The 13,787-nt window shown below is 35.3% G+C and overlaps 1 protein-coding gene across 1 annotated transcript; it reads left to right on the top strand.

Moving 5' to 3' along the window:
• Window positions 1–1,876: 1,876 nt before the first annotated feature.
• Window positions 1,877–10,087, top strand: LOC107664292 (high affinity cGMP-specific 3',5'-cyclic phosphodiesterase 9A-like). The gene is made up of 18 exons (XM_016454814.1): window positions 1,877–1,975; window positions 3,249–3,319; window positions 3,394–3,471; window positions 3,588–3,631; window positions 4,567–4,621; window positions 4,734–4,804; window positions 4,883–4,970; window positions 5,080–5,161; window positions 5,477–5,551; window positions 6,816–6,902; window positions 7,430–7,534; window positions 7,613–7,695; window positions 7,870–8,026; window positions 8,597–8,710; window positions 8,797–8,901; window positions 9,174–9,302; window positions 9,390–9,485; window positions 10,037–10,087. The coding sequence occupies exons 1-18, from the start codon at window positions 1,907–1,909 to the stop codon at window positions 10,085–10,087; spliced, it is 1,560 nt and encodes a 519-aa protein (XP_016310300.1). The 5' UTR covers window positions 1,877–1,906.
• The last annotated feature ends 3,700 nt before the right edge of the window (window positions 10,088–13,787 follow it).

Here is a 13,787-nt window from a genome sequence, read left to right as displayed (position 1 = left end):
GGCAAACAGTCATCTGCAGAATAATGCTCTGTGATAAATCATTTCTGGAGACTTTAGTGATGCTTGAACACACAGCTCCTTTCCATTAATTTAAAGCGGTGTTATTAGTCATAATTGTTTTTTAAAAATATTCAGTTATGATTAAAATTGTTACTTTTAATTTTTTCATTATAAAAAAGGTCATGTCCAGGTCATGGTGTCATATTATGTGGGGCAAGTTGTTACAATACATCCAGATATGAAACACTGAAAAACAATTCATTAAACAGTAAAAAATGTACAACATATAAAACTATAACAATGTTTTGGACAACAGAAATTGTAATCAATTGTGTAATTAATGGTTTATTAAAGAATTGTAACCGTATACATTTTAACATTTTCAGTTTGCCCTGACCTGACATTTATGAAAATTATCCTCTTTGATTAAAATCTACACTACCATTCAAAATTTGTGCTCCGTAAGCTTTTTTTTTGTTGTTGTTGTTGTTTTGAAAGAAATGAAATGTATTTTAGCAAGGACACATTAAATTAATTCAACATGACAGTAAGGTCACATAATGTTACAAAATATTTCTATTTCAAATAAATGCTGTTCTTTTAAACTTTCTTTTCATCAAAGAATCCTGAAAAATATGAAGCAGCACAAATGAATGTTACTTGAGCAGCAAATCAGCATATTAGAATGATTTCTGAAGGATCGTGTGACTGAAGACTGGAGTAATGATGCGGAAAATTCAGCTTTGCCAGGAATGAATTATATTCTAAAATATATTAAAATAGAAAAGTTATTTTAATTTGTAATAATATTTCATAATATTCCTGTCTTTACTGTATTTTATAAATAATTGCAGGCTTAATGAGCAAGAGACTTCTTTCAAAAAATCTTACTGTCCCCAAATGGTAGTGTACCTTTATTATTATTTAATTTGAAGGCAGAATTCACAAAAATAGTTGTATTATACAGTTGTAACTTTTTGAAGCAGAACCTGACATACAAAATGCTACCAGATCATTTTTACTAAGACTTTTACTAAAATACAACTCTTGCCTCAGTTTTACCTTTTTAAATTTCTTATGATTAGTGTACAAAAAAAGGCTGATCTGATGTAGTCTGAGTTAATGAAAATGTGAAATTATCCCATGCTCCCCTAATAGTGTCCAGATCAAAGATTGATATTGTGCAGTCAAACATGCACATCATACAACTTGTACTTTCAGTCACAGTATGTATATTAAATATTCCCAAGCTATTTAATATTACAGTATATACTGTAATATAGCAAATCATCCTCGATATATAATGCATGTGTGTGTGTGTATACATACATGCATACATATAATTCTAAATAAAATTCTAATAATTGATGAAGCATAAGAAAAATTATTAACAGGTTAACAACATAAGCATTCTTTATTGAATATGTTTGGGTAGATATTGCATGTGTCATTAAAAGGAACAGTGTTGTGATGGATACGTGTGTCGCCTCCGAGCAGTAGATGACATGGAGTACATAGTCAGCTCTCTGCTCTAACAGTTCCTTGGCAACGCTGGAGAGCAGGGGAGTGAGTGATAGCCTACTTAAAGAGCAGAGCTGTGACTCCTGCTGAAGCCACCGCATCCATCAGCATCTCTGAGTGAGCGGCTGCACCAGACTGAATGGCACATGCTGAGGTGAGGCAACAGTTTTCATTTATGTACTGTCAATTATCATTCAACAAATGCCTGTTTTAGTGCCATGAATCTACTTTATATCCTATGAAATCAGCAGTTGCATGTTTCTTGTGTGGGAGGAAAAATTATTTTTTTTACATTTGTTTTAAAGTGTTCTTTGCTGGTCCAGAGAAGGAGGTAGCCATAGATTGTGTATCTACTGCCAAAGCATCATCAATATCAGAGGTCATCATGGGGTCGAGTTCGTCATCTTATGCCCCTAAAACTATTTATCTGGATGTGGATGGAAAAGTGCAAAGGGTGAGTCTTTAAGATTTCAAACTTAAAAGCTGTATGTTTAAGATCCCATTAAAATTAGATGCATTTGCTAATTTATGATTAGATATGTAAGGTATTCAACCAAACATTCAATTAACCTATTTGGCAGCACACATACGTATTCATGTAATGGACTGATGGGTGTTTAGTACATAAATGATGCTAGAGCTTCTCTGAACTAACTTCAGCTTTTTGGAATCATTTTTTTTTTTTTTACAGTAATTTCTAATAGACTGGTGTGGTAATAGCTTCAAGAGTAACCACAGGAGTAGTTCATCACATTATCTATGAATAGGATTTACCAAAGTTTGACAAACAGAAATTGTCACTGCACAAACTGTCTTACTTTTGAACACTATTTTTATTGTTTTATCTTTTAAAAATTGATTTTATTTTATTTTTTGTCATTTCTGGTTGAAAGTATGCTTGTTCTGGCTTTCTTTAAGATAAATGCCATTGGTTTGATATTTTTATATCTAATACTTTAAGTTTAAAATTCCCAAATACTTTTTTCAAGGGTTCGAAGTCGGTAGGATTTGTGCTGTTTGAACATAAGACGTCACTTACCACAGCTGCATTTATTTGATACAATAAAAATATTATGAAATGTTGTTTATTTATTTATTTTTGCTAGCTTGCTATTTTAATATACTTTAAAATGTAGTTTATTCCTGTGATGAACTTACTCTAGTCTTCAGTGTCACATGATCCTTCAGAAATCTGATTTGCTGCTCAAGAAACATTTCGTATTATTATGAAAATAATATTTTTCTGAGCCTGTGATACAGTTTTCAGGATTATTTGAAGAATAAAACGTTCAAAAGAACAGCGTTTATTTGAAATTGAAATAGTTTGTCTTTTAATTGTCTTTACTGTCACTTTTGATCAATTGAATGTATCCTTGATGAATAAAAGTAGGCCTATTATTTTCTTTACAATAAATCTTAATGACTCCAAATGTTTGAACAGTAGTGTAACTACTTGTATAATAGAGACAACATTTTATTAATATTATTATACTTAAAGACTGTAGTTATTTAATGTGTTTTTAACACAGGCACCCTTTTTAGGATAACTACTTGTGTTAAAAATATGTTGAGGGTCATTGTGAGTGACAGGTGCCTTTGACACAAACAAGCACCTGTGACACCTGCCAAGGGCAAATTTAGCCCCACTCACTAGAGCCACGGTATTATAGTGGCGTATTCAGCACCTCTAGTTATTATGTAGTATTTATGATCTCTTATGTTTTTAGGTGATTTTCAGTCGTCACTGTAGCCCATGTGATATTAAGGAGCTTCTCTGCTCATCATCCAATATTGCCAGGTCAGTCTCATAAATGAAGTGTTTAGTCCAGATTATTGTCCCAAATGTGTCTTGAATTTGTTGTGTCTCTCCAGAAACACAGCTATACTTCTGATTGACTCAGAAGGAGCACTGGTATCTATTGACCCCAGCATGCCTGCAAACACTCCAAAGTAAGAATTCAACATAGTAAAAATAATGCAACTTCTTGTTATTATTATATTATTGTAATTTAATGAATAATTCAGAAGCAGTCATTGTTTTACATTCTTTCTTTCTTCGTTTCAAGCAACTTATATAAGGTTATGCCTCATTCCACAAACCAAGGAGGAGGTATGAAAAAAGATTTACTCATTAAATTGTAGATAATTAGCCAAATGCAATGTGTTAAAGGTGACATATCATGAAAATCTGACATTTCCAGGTTTTAAGTGCTATAATCAGGTCCCTGGTGCATCTACCAACCAAGGAAACGTGAAAAAGATTAACCCAGTAACTTTGTTTTGGCAAACCATTTTCTGCAAGCGTCTGAGAAAACGAGCGCGTCTGATTTCGCTCCCTTGGTGACGTGGCAAAGGGATCTCATTATAATATTACCGCCCCTTAATCTGTACGTTTCCACCCACGGCACCTTCATTTGATTTGGCAAGCGACACCGGTGTACCAGCTCTACTGCCATGGTGAAAGTTTGAGCAAAACATGCTAACTGTTCTGTCTTTGGCTGCACAGACGAGCACAGAACACTATTTAGAGTCCCAGCTTCAGAGGAGACAAGAGAGCAGTGGATTTATTGATTTATTTAAGTATATTGCTGCTGCCAAACAGATCTAAAATAAACATGCTATTTATTTCCCAGCAGTTTACCTTCAAAGTCATAACCGACTGTTTTTGTAACTCGTGTGTGTTTTTAGCATAAACGTGTGTGTGAATGAAAACTTAGTTTAGTACTCGCATGCTGGGTCTGATCTGTAATGGCGCAGCTCTATTCTGGAAAAGGGGGCGGGGAGCAGCAGCTCATTTGCATTTAAAGAAACAGACCCGAAAAAACAGTGCGTTTCTGCTTCCACTCAAAATAGACATTTTCAAAATGTTATAATAAATGATCTGTGGAGTATTTTGAGCTGAAACTTCACAGACACATTCTCGGGACACCAGAGACTTATATTACATATTGTAAAAAGGGGCATAATATGTCTCCTTTAAGTAAAACTAGATTAGAAATAAGGCAAATGACAGTAACATAAACAACTTTGTATTCCTCTCAAAAGAGAAGGAAGACATGTTCCAGAACGTCCTGTCACAAGTGGCAGAGCAGTTCAGCAGGTGAGCCGTGTCATGTCAAAATGAGTCTGTATTTATTGTAAAGTAAATGTTATGATTCAGATCAGTGTGTTACAGAATGTGTGCATGGTAATGAATGTAATATTTGCTTCAGGGCTTTTAGGATCAATGAGCTGAAGACTGAAGTGACCAACCGACTGGCCATGCTGGAGAAGAGAGTGGAGCGTGAGTGATGCTCTGAGCAGAATGCATGTCAGAACTCACACCTGATGTTGTGAGCTAAAAGTCTTTGTCTCATTACAGTGGAGGGACTTAAAGTGGTGGAAATTGAGAAGTGTAAAAATGATCTGAAGAAATTAAGGGATGAAATGACCTCTAGAGGAGGAGTGAGGTAAGAACAGCTGTTTTATTTTATTTTATTTTATTTTATATATTTTTTTATTTCATTAGGCGTCTATGCACCTTTGCTTTTTAATTGGTTGTTTATCTCTTGCTAACAGAATGAACTGCAATTGCAAATATAACTTTACTGATGATGGGAAGAAACTGTCTCCCAGGCGAGATGTCCCAAGCTACCCAAAGGTAAAATGAAAAAAATAAATAAATACATTTTTGAGGGGTTACATCAGGGCTGTCCAAACTCGGTCCTGGAGGGCTGCAGAGTTTAGCTCCAACTTGCCTCAACACACCTGACTGGAAGTTTCTATGCCTAGTAAGAGCTTGATTAGCTGGTTCAGATGTGTTTAATTAGGGTTGGAGCTAAACTCTGCAGGACACCGGCCCTCCAGGACCGAGTTTGGACAGCCCTGGGTTACATACTGCAACCAAATAAAATCATCGCAGTGCTGTAATCATATGTAATTCTGTGTGTTGTCACTCTGTTTTGTGTTTTTGTAGTACACACTTTCTCAGGAAACTATAGAGGCTCTGAAAAAGCCCACCTTTGATGTATGGCATTGGGAACACAATGAGGTTTGTCGTCTTTTTTGTGTCAAGATATCTTGAGACATGCATGTTTTTATTTTTGTACAAGTTCCCACTAACAGGAATTTTATTTTTGCAGTTTTATTGCTCTTTCATGGCTTAAGAGACTTAATGGAGTTCTTAGTTGTGTTTCACTGAAGTATCAGTTTTTCTTTTTAAAAAAAATCAACCAAAATTGGACAGATAATTAAACAAACATTTAATCACACTTAAGGAAACGTAATGGCATGTTAATTGCAATCCATCAATCAATCAATAAATGTATTATATTTCAAATTTATATCAAATGCTTTTTGACCCACTTAAATAGGACTTAAGTACAGCTTTATATGTAATTTGATAATTATGTCTATTGTCTTTGAAATATGGTTAAAGTGTAGTGCCAACAAGCATTTATAGTAAACTAAAATATACTTTAATGTAATTTCTATTGAAATTTGTCATATATTTGTAATTACACATTTGTAATGATGAGGTCGCAATTCAGTACATTAAAACTATATTAAGTTTAAATGTAATATCAAATAACACACTACAACTAAAATTATGATCAAGTACTTTACATGTACACATAAAATAAGTGTACTTCTTTAAAGCACAAAAAAGATTATTAAAACATTCATATTATCTGCAAGAACATTTTTTAAATATATATTTTTAAGATTTGAAGTAGGCCTACTCTACAAGTGCACATTCAGTACAATAAAGCACACTTCACCAAGGTGTTTTCTAGAAATTGTGATATGAATTAGATCTCATGTGTAATTTCTCTTTGTAATAAAAATGAAGGGCCCTATCATATACCCGGCGCAATGCGGCGCCAGGCGCGACGCAAGTGTTTTTTGCTAGTTTCAGCCCGACGCAGTTATCATTCACGTCCTGCGCCACGTTGTTTAAATGGCAAATGCATTTGCGTCCATTTGTGCGCCCATGGTCTGAAAACGAGGTGTGTTCAGGCGCATTGTCGGCACGTTGCTATTTTGAGGCAACTGAAATAGACTGTGCCTTTGACCAACTGAAACCCAGGGCCCTATTTTAACGATCTAAGCACATGGTCTAATGCGCTTAGGGCGTGTCCGAATCCACTTTTGCTAGTTTAAGGCCGGGAAAAAATGGCACTAGGGCCCTTAGACCATGCGCTTAGATTATTAAATATGGCCCATAGTGTGTGGTTATCAGCATTAGTTGTTTTATCTGACAAACAGGTCATGTGGTGAATTGTGTTTGTTAATTAAATTAATGCTGTATACAGATGCTTAGCTGTCTGGAGTATATGTATCATGACCTTGGACTGGTTAAGGAGTTTAACATTAACCCCATAACTCTCAAAAGATGGCTGGTAAGATGAGCTTTCCTGCATATTTGTGACCCTGGACCACAAAACCAGTCATAAGTGTACATTTTTTTAAATTGAAATTTATACATCATCTGAAAGCTGAATAAAGAAGCTTTCCTTTGATGTTTGGTTTGTTAGGATAGGACAATATTTGGCCGAGATACAACTATTTGAAAATCTGGAATCTGAGGGTGCAAAAAAATCAAAATACTGAGAAAATCGTCTTTAAAGTTGTCCAAATGAAGTTCTTAGCAATGCATATTACTAATCAAAAATTAAGTTTTTATATATTTACGGTAGGAAATGTACAAAATATCTTCATGGAACATGATCTTTACTTAATATCCTAATGATTTTTGGCATAAAAGAAAAATCGATCATTTTGACCCATACAATGTTTTTTTGGCTATTGCTAAAAATATACCCCAGCGACTTAAGACTGGTTTTGTGCTCCAGGGTCACATTTAATTTCTGAATTAACTGGAGTACTAGGCTTTAAAACTCACCTGTTGTGTCTTTTCTAAATAAAGCTTGCGATTCAAGAAAACTACCGCGACAACCCTTTCCACAACTTCCGCCACTGCTTTTGTGTGAGCCAGATGATGTATGGAATGATCCATCTGTGTAACCTTCAGGTGAGGTCATGGCCACAAGTGTATCATGTCCTTCAGAGAGTGTGTCAGGTCAACATGCTACTTGCTTTTGTTTCCTAGGAGAGGCTTACTATGACAGACATGTGTATTTTGATGACTGCAGCCGCGTGTCATGACCTGGACCACCCGGGATACAACAACACGTACGTACTGTATATATTACTGACATATCCACCCTCTGAGAGAACAATGCCACTGACAACACTGTCTGCGTTATTAGTTTGCCACTGACTGACTAATTGAATGTGCGTGGGCAGTTATGATGTACAATGTCATTTATACAGTAGGAATTGATAAAGGTTTTCCTCTGTAATCAGGTTTCAGATTAATGCTCGCACTGAGCTGGCCGTGCGCTATAATGATATCTCTCCTCTGGAGAACCATCACTGTGCTGTGGCCTTCCAGATCCTCTCTATGCCTGAGTGCAACATATTTGCCAATGTGGAGCCTGACTCCTTCAAACAGATACGACAGGTACCTCCGATCCACCATACATACACTTCATATTGCACGTGCAGTTTCTACACAGAGGAACACTGTATTGCTCAGAGATTCAAAAGTTTGTGATTGGTCTCTTATGCTCACCAAGGTTGCATTTATTTGATCCAAAATACAGTAAAACTGTAATAGTGTAAAATATTATTACAATATATATTGAGTTTCATTATTTTAAGATGTAATTTATTCCTGTGATGGCAAAGCTGAATTTTCAGCAGTCATTACTCCAGTCTCCACCGTCACATGATTTTCCTTCAGAAATCACTCTAATATGCTGATTTGCTGCTCTGATGAATAGAAAGTTCAAAAGAACTGCATTTATTTAACATAGTAAAAGTCTTTACCGTCACTTTTGATCAATTAAATGCATCCCTGCCGAACAAAAGTATTTTAAAAAATCTTTCTGACCCCAAACTTTTGAGTGGTTAGTCTATGTTAAACAAATATACAAATGGAGCAATTGCTGGCATTCTATAGAATGTAACTTCTGTGCATTATAGTTAAAAATCTAAACAATCCTGTATGCATTTTTTGTATCTGTTGTAGGCGATCATTACTCTTATTCTGGCGACAGATATGGCTAGACATGGAGAGATACTGGACTCCTTCAAACAGAAAGTGGACAACTTTGACTTTACCAATGAGGAGCATGTTAAATGCGTATGTGTTTCCTGATATTATGATTTAAATTGCATTCTAAAAACGTGTTGGTTCTGTACTTCATACGCAATGCTGTGTCTTTACAGCTGAAGATGGTGTTGATCAAGTGTTGTGACATCTCCAATGAGGTCAGACCCACTGAGGTGGCAGAGCCGTGGGTGGACTGTCTCCTGGAGGAGTACTTCATGCAGGTACCGCAATACAAGCAGTTTCATGAAAGCACTTTGAAAATGAATGTGGTAAAAAGCTTATTTTGCTTCTATTATTTCATTATATGCTTACACTACCGTTCAAAAGTTTGGGGTCAGTATGCTTTTTTGTTTTTCTTTTCATCAGCATGGACACCCTAAATATTGAATTTCTTTCAACTTTCTGATTATTTCCAACAGAACTGGAAGATTTTGATTTGATCAGACTTTGGGACCCCACATGTTGTAGCTTGCTTTTTGGTTTGTTTTGGCAGAGTGACAGAGAAAAGTCAGAAGGTCTTCCTGTGGCTCCATTTATGGATCGTGACAAAGTCACCAAACCAACAGCACAAATTGGCTTCATTAAATTCGTCCTCATCCCAATGTTTGAGACCGTCATGAAGGTTTGTACACACGTTATAGAGACTGACATGTGAACTGGAGCTCTGAACTGAAGTTGCATTACATAGAGACCCTGTGTCTGTGTTCAGCTCTTTCCACAGATTGAGGAGATCATGGTTCAGCCTTTGAGGGACTCCCGTGATCACTATGAAGAGCTCAAGCAGATAGATGATGCCATGTCAGAGGTTACAAGACCGTGCATGTAGAGGAAGTCCTAAAGCTTTACAAATGGCCTTGTGTCCAAAACACAAATCAGAAGAACTACACTCATAAAAATAAAAGTTCCAAAAGGGGGGTTTTGAAGTGATTCCATAGAACAGGGCTGTCCAAACTCGGTCCTGGAGGGCCGGTGTCCTGCAGAGTTTAGCTCCAACCATAATTAAACACACCTGAACCAGCTAATCAAGCTCTTACTAGGCGTAGAAACTTCCAGTCAGGTGTGTTGAGGCAAGTTGGAGCTAAACTCTGCAGGACACCGGCCCTCCAGGACCGAGTTTGGACAGCCCTGCCATAGAAGAACCATTCTGGGTTCCCTAAAGAACCTTTCAGTGAACAGATCTTAAAAGAACCATTTTTGTTCTTGGTGTGAAGAACAAAAAAACTTTTTTGAACCTTTTGTTCAATGGAAAGGTTCCATGGATGTTAAAGGTTCTTCATAAAACCATAGACCTTTATTTTTGAGGGTGTACGATACTTTATTATTTTGCCTTTGCATTATGGTGTGCTCTCTTTTCAGGCACAGAAGAAGAAAACAGAGAGCATGTCTTTAGGTGGAAAAAAGAAATAGGCAACCTGCTTCTTTTATGGTATGGAGGAACAATAACCGGTCTCGTCGTTTATCAAAACAGCTAGAAGACTGTCATTCTTACTTCAGATTCTTCAGATTTGAGCCTGTCTCTTCTGACCTTTGCATGAAAACTTCATTCATATCAAGAGTTTTTGAATGACAGATGAAAAGGAAAATTCTGTCATCGTTTACTTATCATTTACCCTCATGTTGTTCCAAACCTGTAGGACTTTGTTTTAAAGTCTGTGGAACAAAGAACAAAAGAGTGTTTCAACTGTTTTTGTCAATGCAGTGAAACAGACTGTCATTGTATGGACAAAAAAAAAACAAGACTGTTTTGACTCACTGTCCCATTCTCTTCCTCTAGGGTTCTCAGGCTGATCCAGCTCCCAGTTTCCTGAAAACTGAGGTTTTGAACTGTTTGGGCTCTCCAAGCATCCAGTTTCCGAAGGCGAGTGTTGGACCCCCTTCTGTGTGTGGAAACATCAAGAATGTCCAGAAAAGGCAGTCATCAGTAGTAAAAAGGCGGTCAAAATGACTGATTCTGTTGATTTTGCTGGTCTAATTATTCTCCACAGATATGTTTGCACTATTGAAATGAAGTGCTTGGCCCTCAGATATTGTTTTATTGTCACAGGCTACAATAAAATAAACATGAGCAGTCAAGATTTATAACTTTATCAGATAATGGCATTATATGACTACTCAGATTGATTTATACTTTGGTACGTATTGTTTTGAGTGTTTGCAGGAACTGATTTCACCAAAGCAGCTATTAATAAAACGTACTTAGTAATACTCAGGAAAACATGTTAACCATTGTTCCAACAGAAAACCTTACAAATGTACAAAAATCAATAAAATATACATTCATCTTGAAACGTGTCAAAATTGGTGTTGTGTTTATATTTTTGATAGGAATGTACAAATTCACAGCTTTTACCTGAGGAAGCTAAAAAGAAAGTTATATTAATTTCTACATGAGCATCTTTAAAAGGAAATTAATCCCTGAAAAAAAAAATTTGAGGCATATTTCAAGAAAGGCATTTGGTAAGGGGATGTGTCTGAGAAACCTGTTTAAAGGTACAGGTGTTTTCGAGGGCTGCAGGTGCAAGTGACACGTCTGTTGCTCTCTGTCCTCACTGCATCTGGATGTGACAGTTATTACACAGCTGTCATTTACAGGATTATGGCTTTAATACTTACATGTTTTGTTATTGGCCAGCAGAGGAGACAATGAAACACTTTTCTCACATACTGTATTCATGATGATGTTTACCTTGAATAACATACAAGAAAGATGTAAATATGTAAGACGTGTTAAAGTTTGTGAGATCACACCATTCTCTTATTTGGGGGAAGAAATTGTAAATTAGAAAATCACCAGAAATATCTAATCCAAACATCAATTAAGACATAAATATACTGTTGGACTGGACTGCAATGAAAAATAACTAATTTTCTTTCTTCATCCGTCTGACATTAGGTCAGTTTCTTTTTTTATTCATTTTCTTTTCTTCATTCATTCATTTTCTGATGTAATGTGCAAAATAACAGTTCAGGGATATACAGTAGTAAATATTATATTTGCATTACCTAATAGGTCATATTTGGAGCCATGAACGTTCTTGGCTACAAAAATCTATCAAACATTTCGACTGGGAACTTGTTGTTTATGGACACTGATTTGACAGGAATAAACTTTTAAAAAAATATGAAATACTATAGTAGTAAAAAAAAAAAAACTAACACAACCTATATGTGTTTAACGTGATATTTTTCAAACTAAATGGAAAAGGTAGCATACAGACAATTTAGCCATTATTAGCCAACAGAAATTCGAATTAATTGTATTAAATTACAATATATTTTTAACAAACATGGCAACATTTGACAAGCTCTATAAAATTAGTTTGACAACATTCTCCAATCTATTTATGAAAATCATCCTTACGCAATTTAACCTTTAGAGTCAAATATATTACAGTATTTATATTGCATTCCTTTGTTTATGCAAGAGCTATTGTGAAAATATAATATTGGAACATCTATTTTAAGAATAGACAGCATTTCTAGTGGATAACCTTCTAAGAACTACATTCTTTAGTTAGTGATTCATGCCATTAGTTTCAGACCACTTGTCTGAATCCCCTAGCAGCAGTTAAGGGCTCTGCTCATTTAAAATGACTCCGGAGAGTCTGGTGACAAATGAATTCATGAGGTTGGAGTGAAGGAGGGTAAAGATCTCCATAAACCTCGCAGTCAGTCTGCTGGGGTCACAGGTCAGAAGTGGCTCAGTGGGAGCAATTTACAAGACAGGCCATGTTTTTCACAGATTAAACTTTCATGATGTTATGTCATACATTTAGAGAGGTATGCTGGCTTTCTGCAAAACTGCAGAGAAACTTTAGTTACACTTTATTTTAAGGTGTATAGAGTAATGTTAATTAATTACAGTTTTATAAGGTTAGTTGCGCATAATTTACTGTTATTACTATTTTAAATACGGGTAACGTGTAACATTACTGTAAAATAAAGTGTTACCTAAGCTTTAAATACATGGGCATTATTTTATCTGTGATATGATGACATTATAAATTTTTTGTTACCTAAGCTTTAAATACATGGGCATTATTTTATCTGTGATATGATGACATTATACATTTTTTTCTCAAGTCTTATTTTAACCTGTTTTGCAACAGATTAATAATAATATGGTGTGCAGCTGTCCTATTACACGTTATTCTAGTGTACTGCACTGCATACCAATGTATGTTTAATGTGAGCCTACAAAAGTCTTAAGAAGATAAAAGGTTAAAGTCCAGAAGGTTAGAAGAGAGGGTCACCTGCCACTGCCCCCCAAATCTGACACGAGGCTCAGGCCTGTTTAATCAGACCTGAATTTTTTTCACAGAACAATTTTTTTTTTTATCCACTTATATATTTGCTCTTCTCCAATATAGAAATAAGTCTAAAAAACAAGATTTGTGCCAAATAATTTTTTAATTAGATTTTTTTTCATGTCCACTCTAATGGACACCAGCACAGAAGAAAAATAAAAATCCCCATATTTTAATCATACATAATAAGTAGATCACTTATATATTTGCTCTTCTCCAATATAGAAATAAGTCTAAAAAACAAGATTTGTGCCAAATAATTTTTTAATTAGATTTTTTTTCATGTCCACTCTAATGGACACCAGGACAGAAGAAAAATAAAAATCCCCATATTTTAATCATACATAATAAGTAGAGCTTGTGCACTATAGTTGAACTATAGTGTTCGGACTACATACTATAAGAATGAACAAAGAACACATACTATAAGAATGAACAATGCAGTAAAAATTTGAAAAAAATGTAAGATGATATGAAGTCTCAAAAAAACCTATTTGATCATTTTTGTTGGTTGAAGTGGGTGAATCTGAGTATATGTATAAATGTCTTTGTGTGTATGTGAATGTGTTTATGTGCACTTGCTGATTGTTTGGTCCCACTTTATATTAAGTGGCCCTAATACTTGTGTACTTACATAGTAACTAGATGTGTACATAGTATGTAACCACAGTGTAAGTACACATTGGTACATAGTATCTAGAGCTGTAATATTTCTGTAACTACACACATGTAACAACCCTCCGAATGGTTTGTGTAAGTACAAATGTGTGACAGGACATATATAACTACATTTTGTAACA

The sequence above is a fragment of the Sinocyclocheilus anshuiensis genome, unplaced genomic scaffold, assembly GCF_001515605.1.
Source record: "Sinocyclocheilus anshuiensis isolate Anshui unplaced genomic scaffold, SAMN03320099.WGS_v1.1 scaffold339, whole genome shotgun sequence".
Taxonomy (NCBI): Eukaryota; Metazoa; Chordata; class Actinopteri; order Cypriniformes; family Cyprinidae; genus Sinocyclocheilus; species Sinocyclocheilus anshuiensis.
Note: the sequence above shows the minus strand (reverse complement) of the source record. Positions and strands in the feature narration are given on the sequence as shown.

Coding starts and splice junctions, on each gene's coding strand:
- LOC107664292 (XM_016454814.1), top strand. CDS start 1,907: ATGGGGTCGAGTTCGTCATCTTATGCCCCTAAAACTATTTATCTGGAT. Junction 3,320..3,393: donor TCATCATCCAATATTGCCAG/GTCAGTCTCATA, acceptor GTGTCTCTCCAG/AAACACAGCTATACTTCTGA. Junction 3,472..3,587: donor ATGCCTGCAAACACTCCAAA/GTAAGAATTCAA, acceptor CTTCGTTTCAAG/CAACTTATATAAGGTTATGC.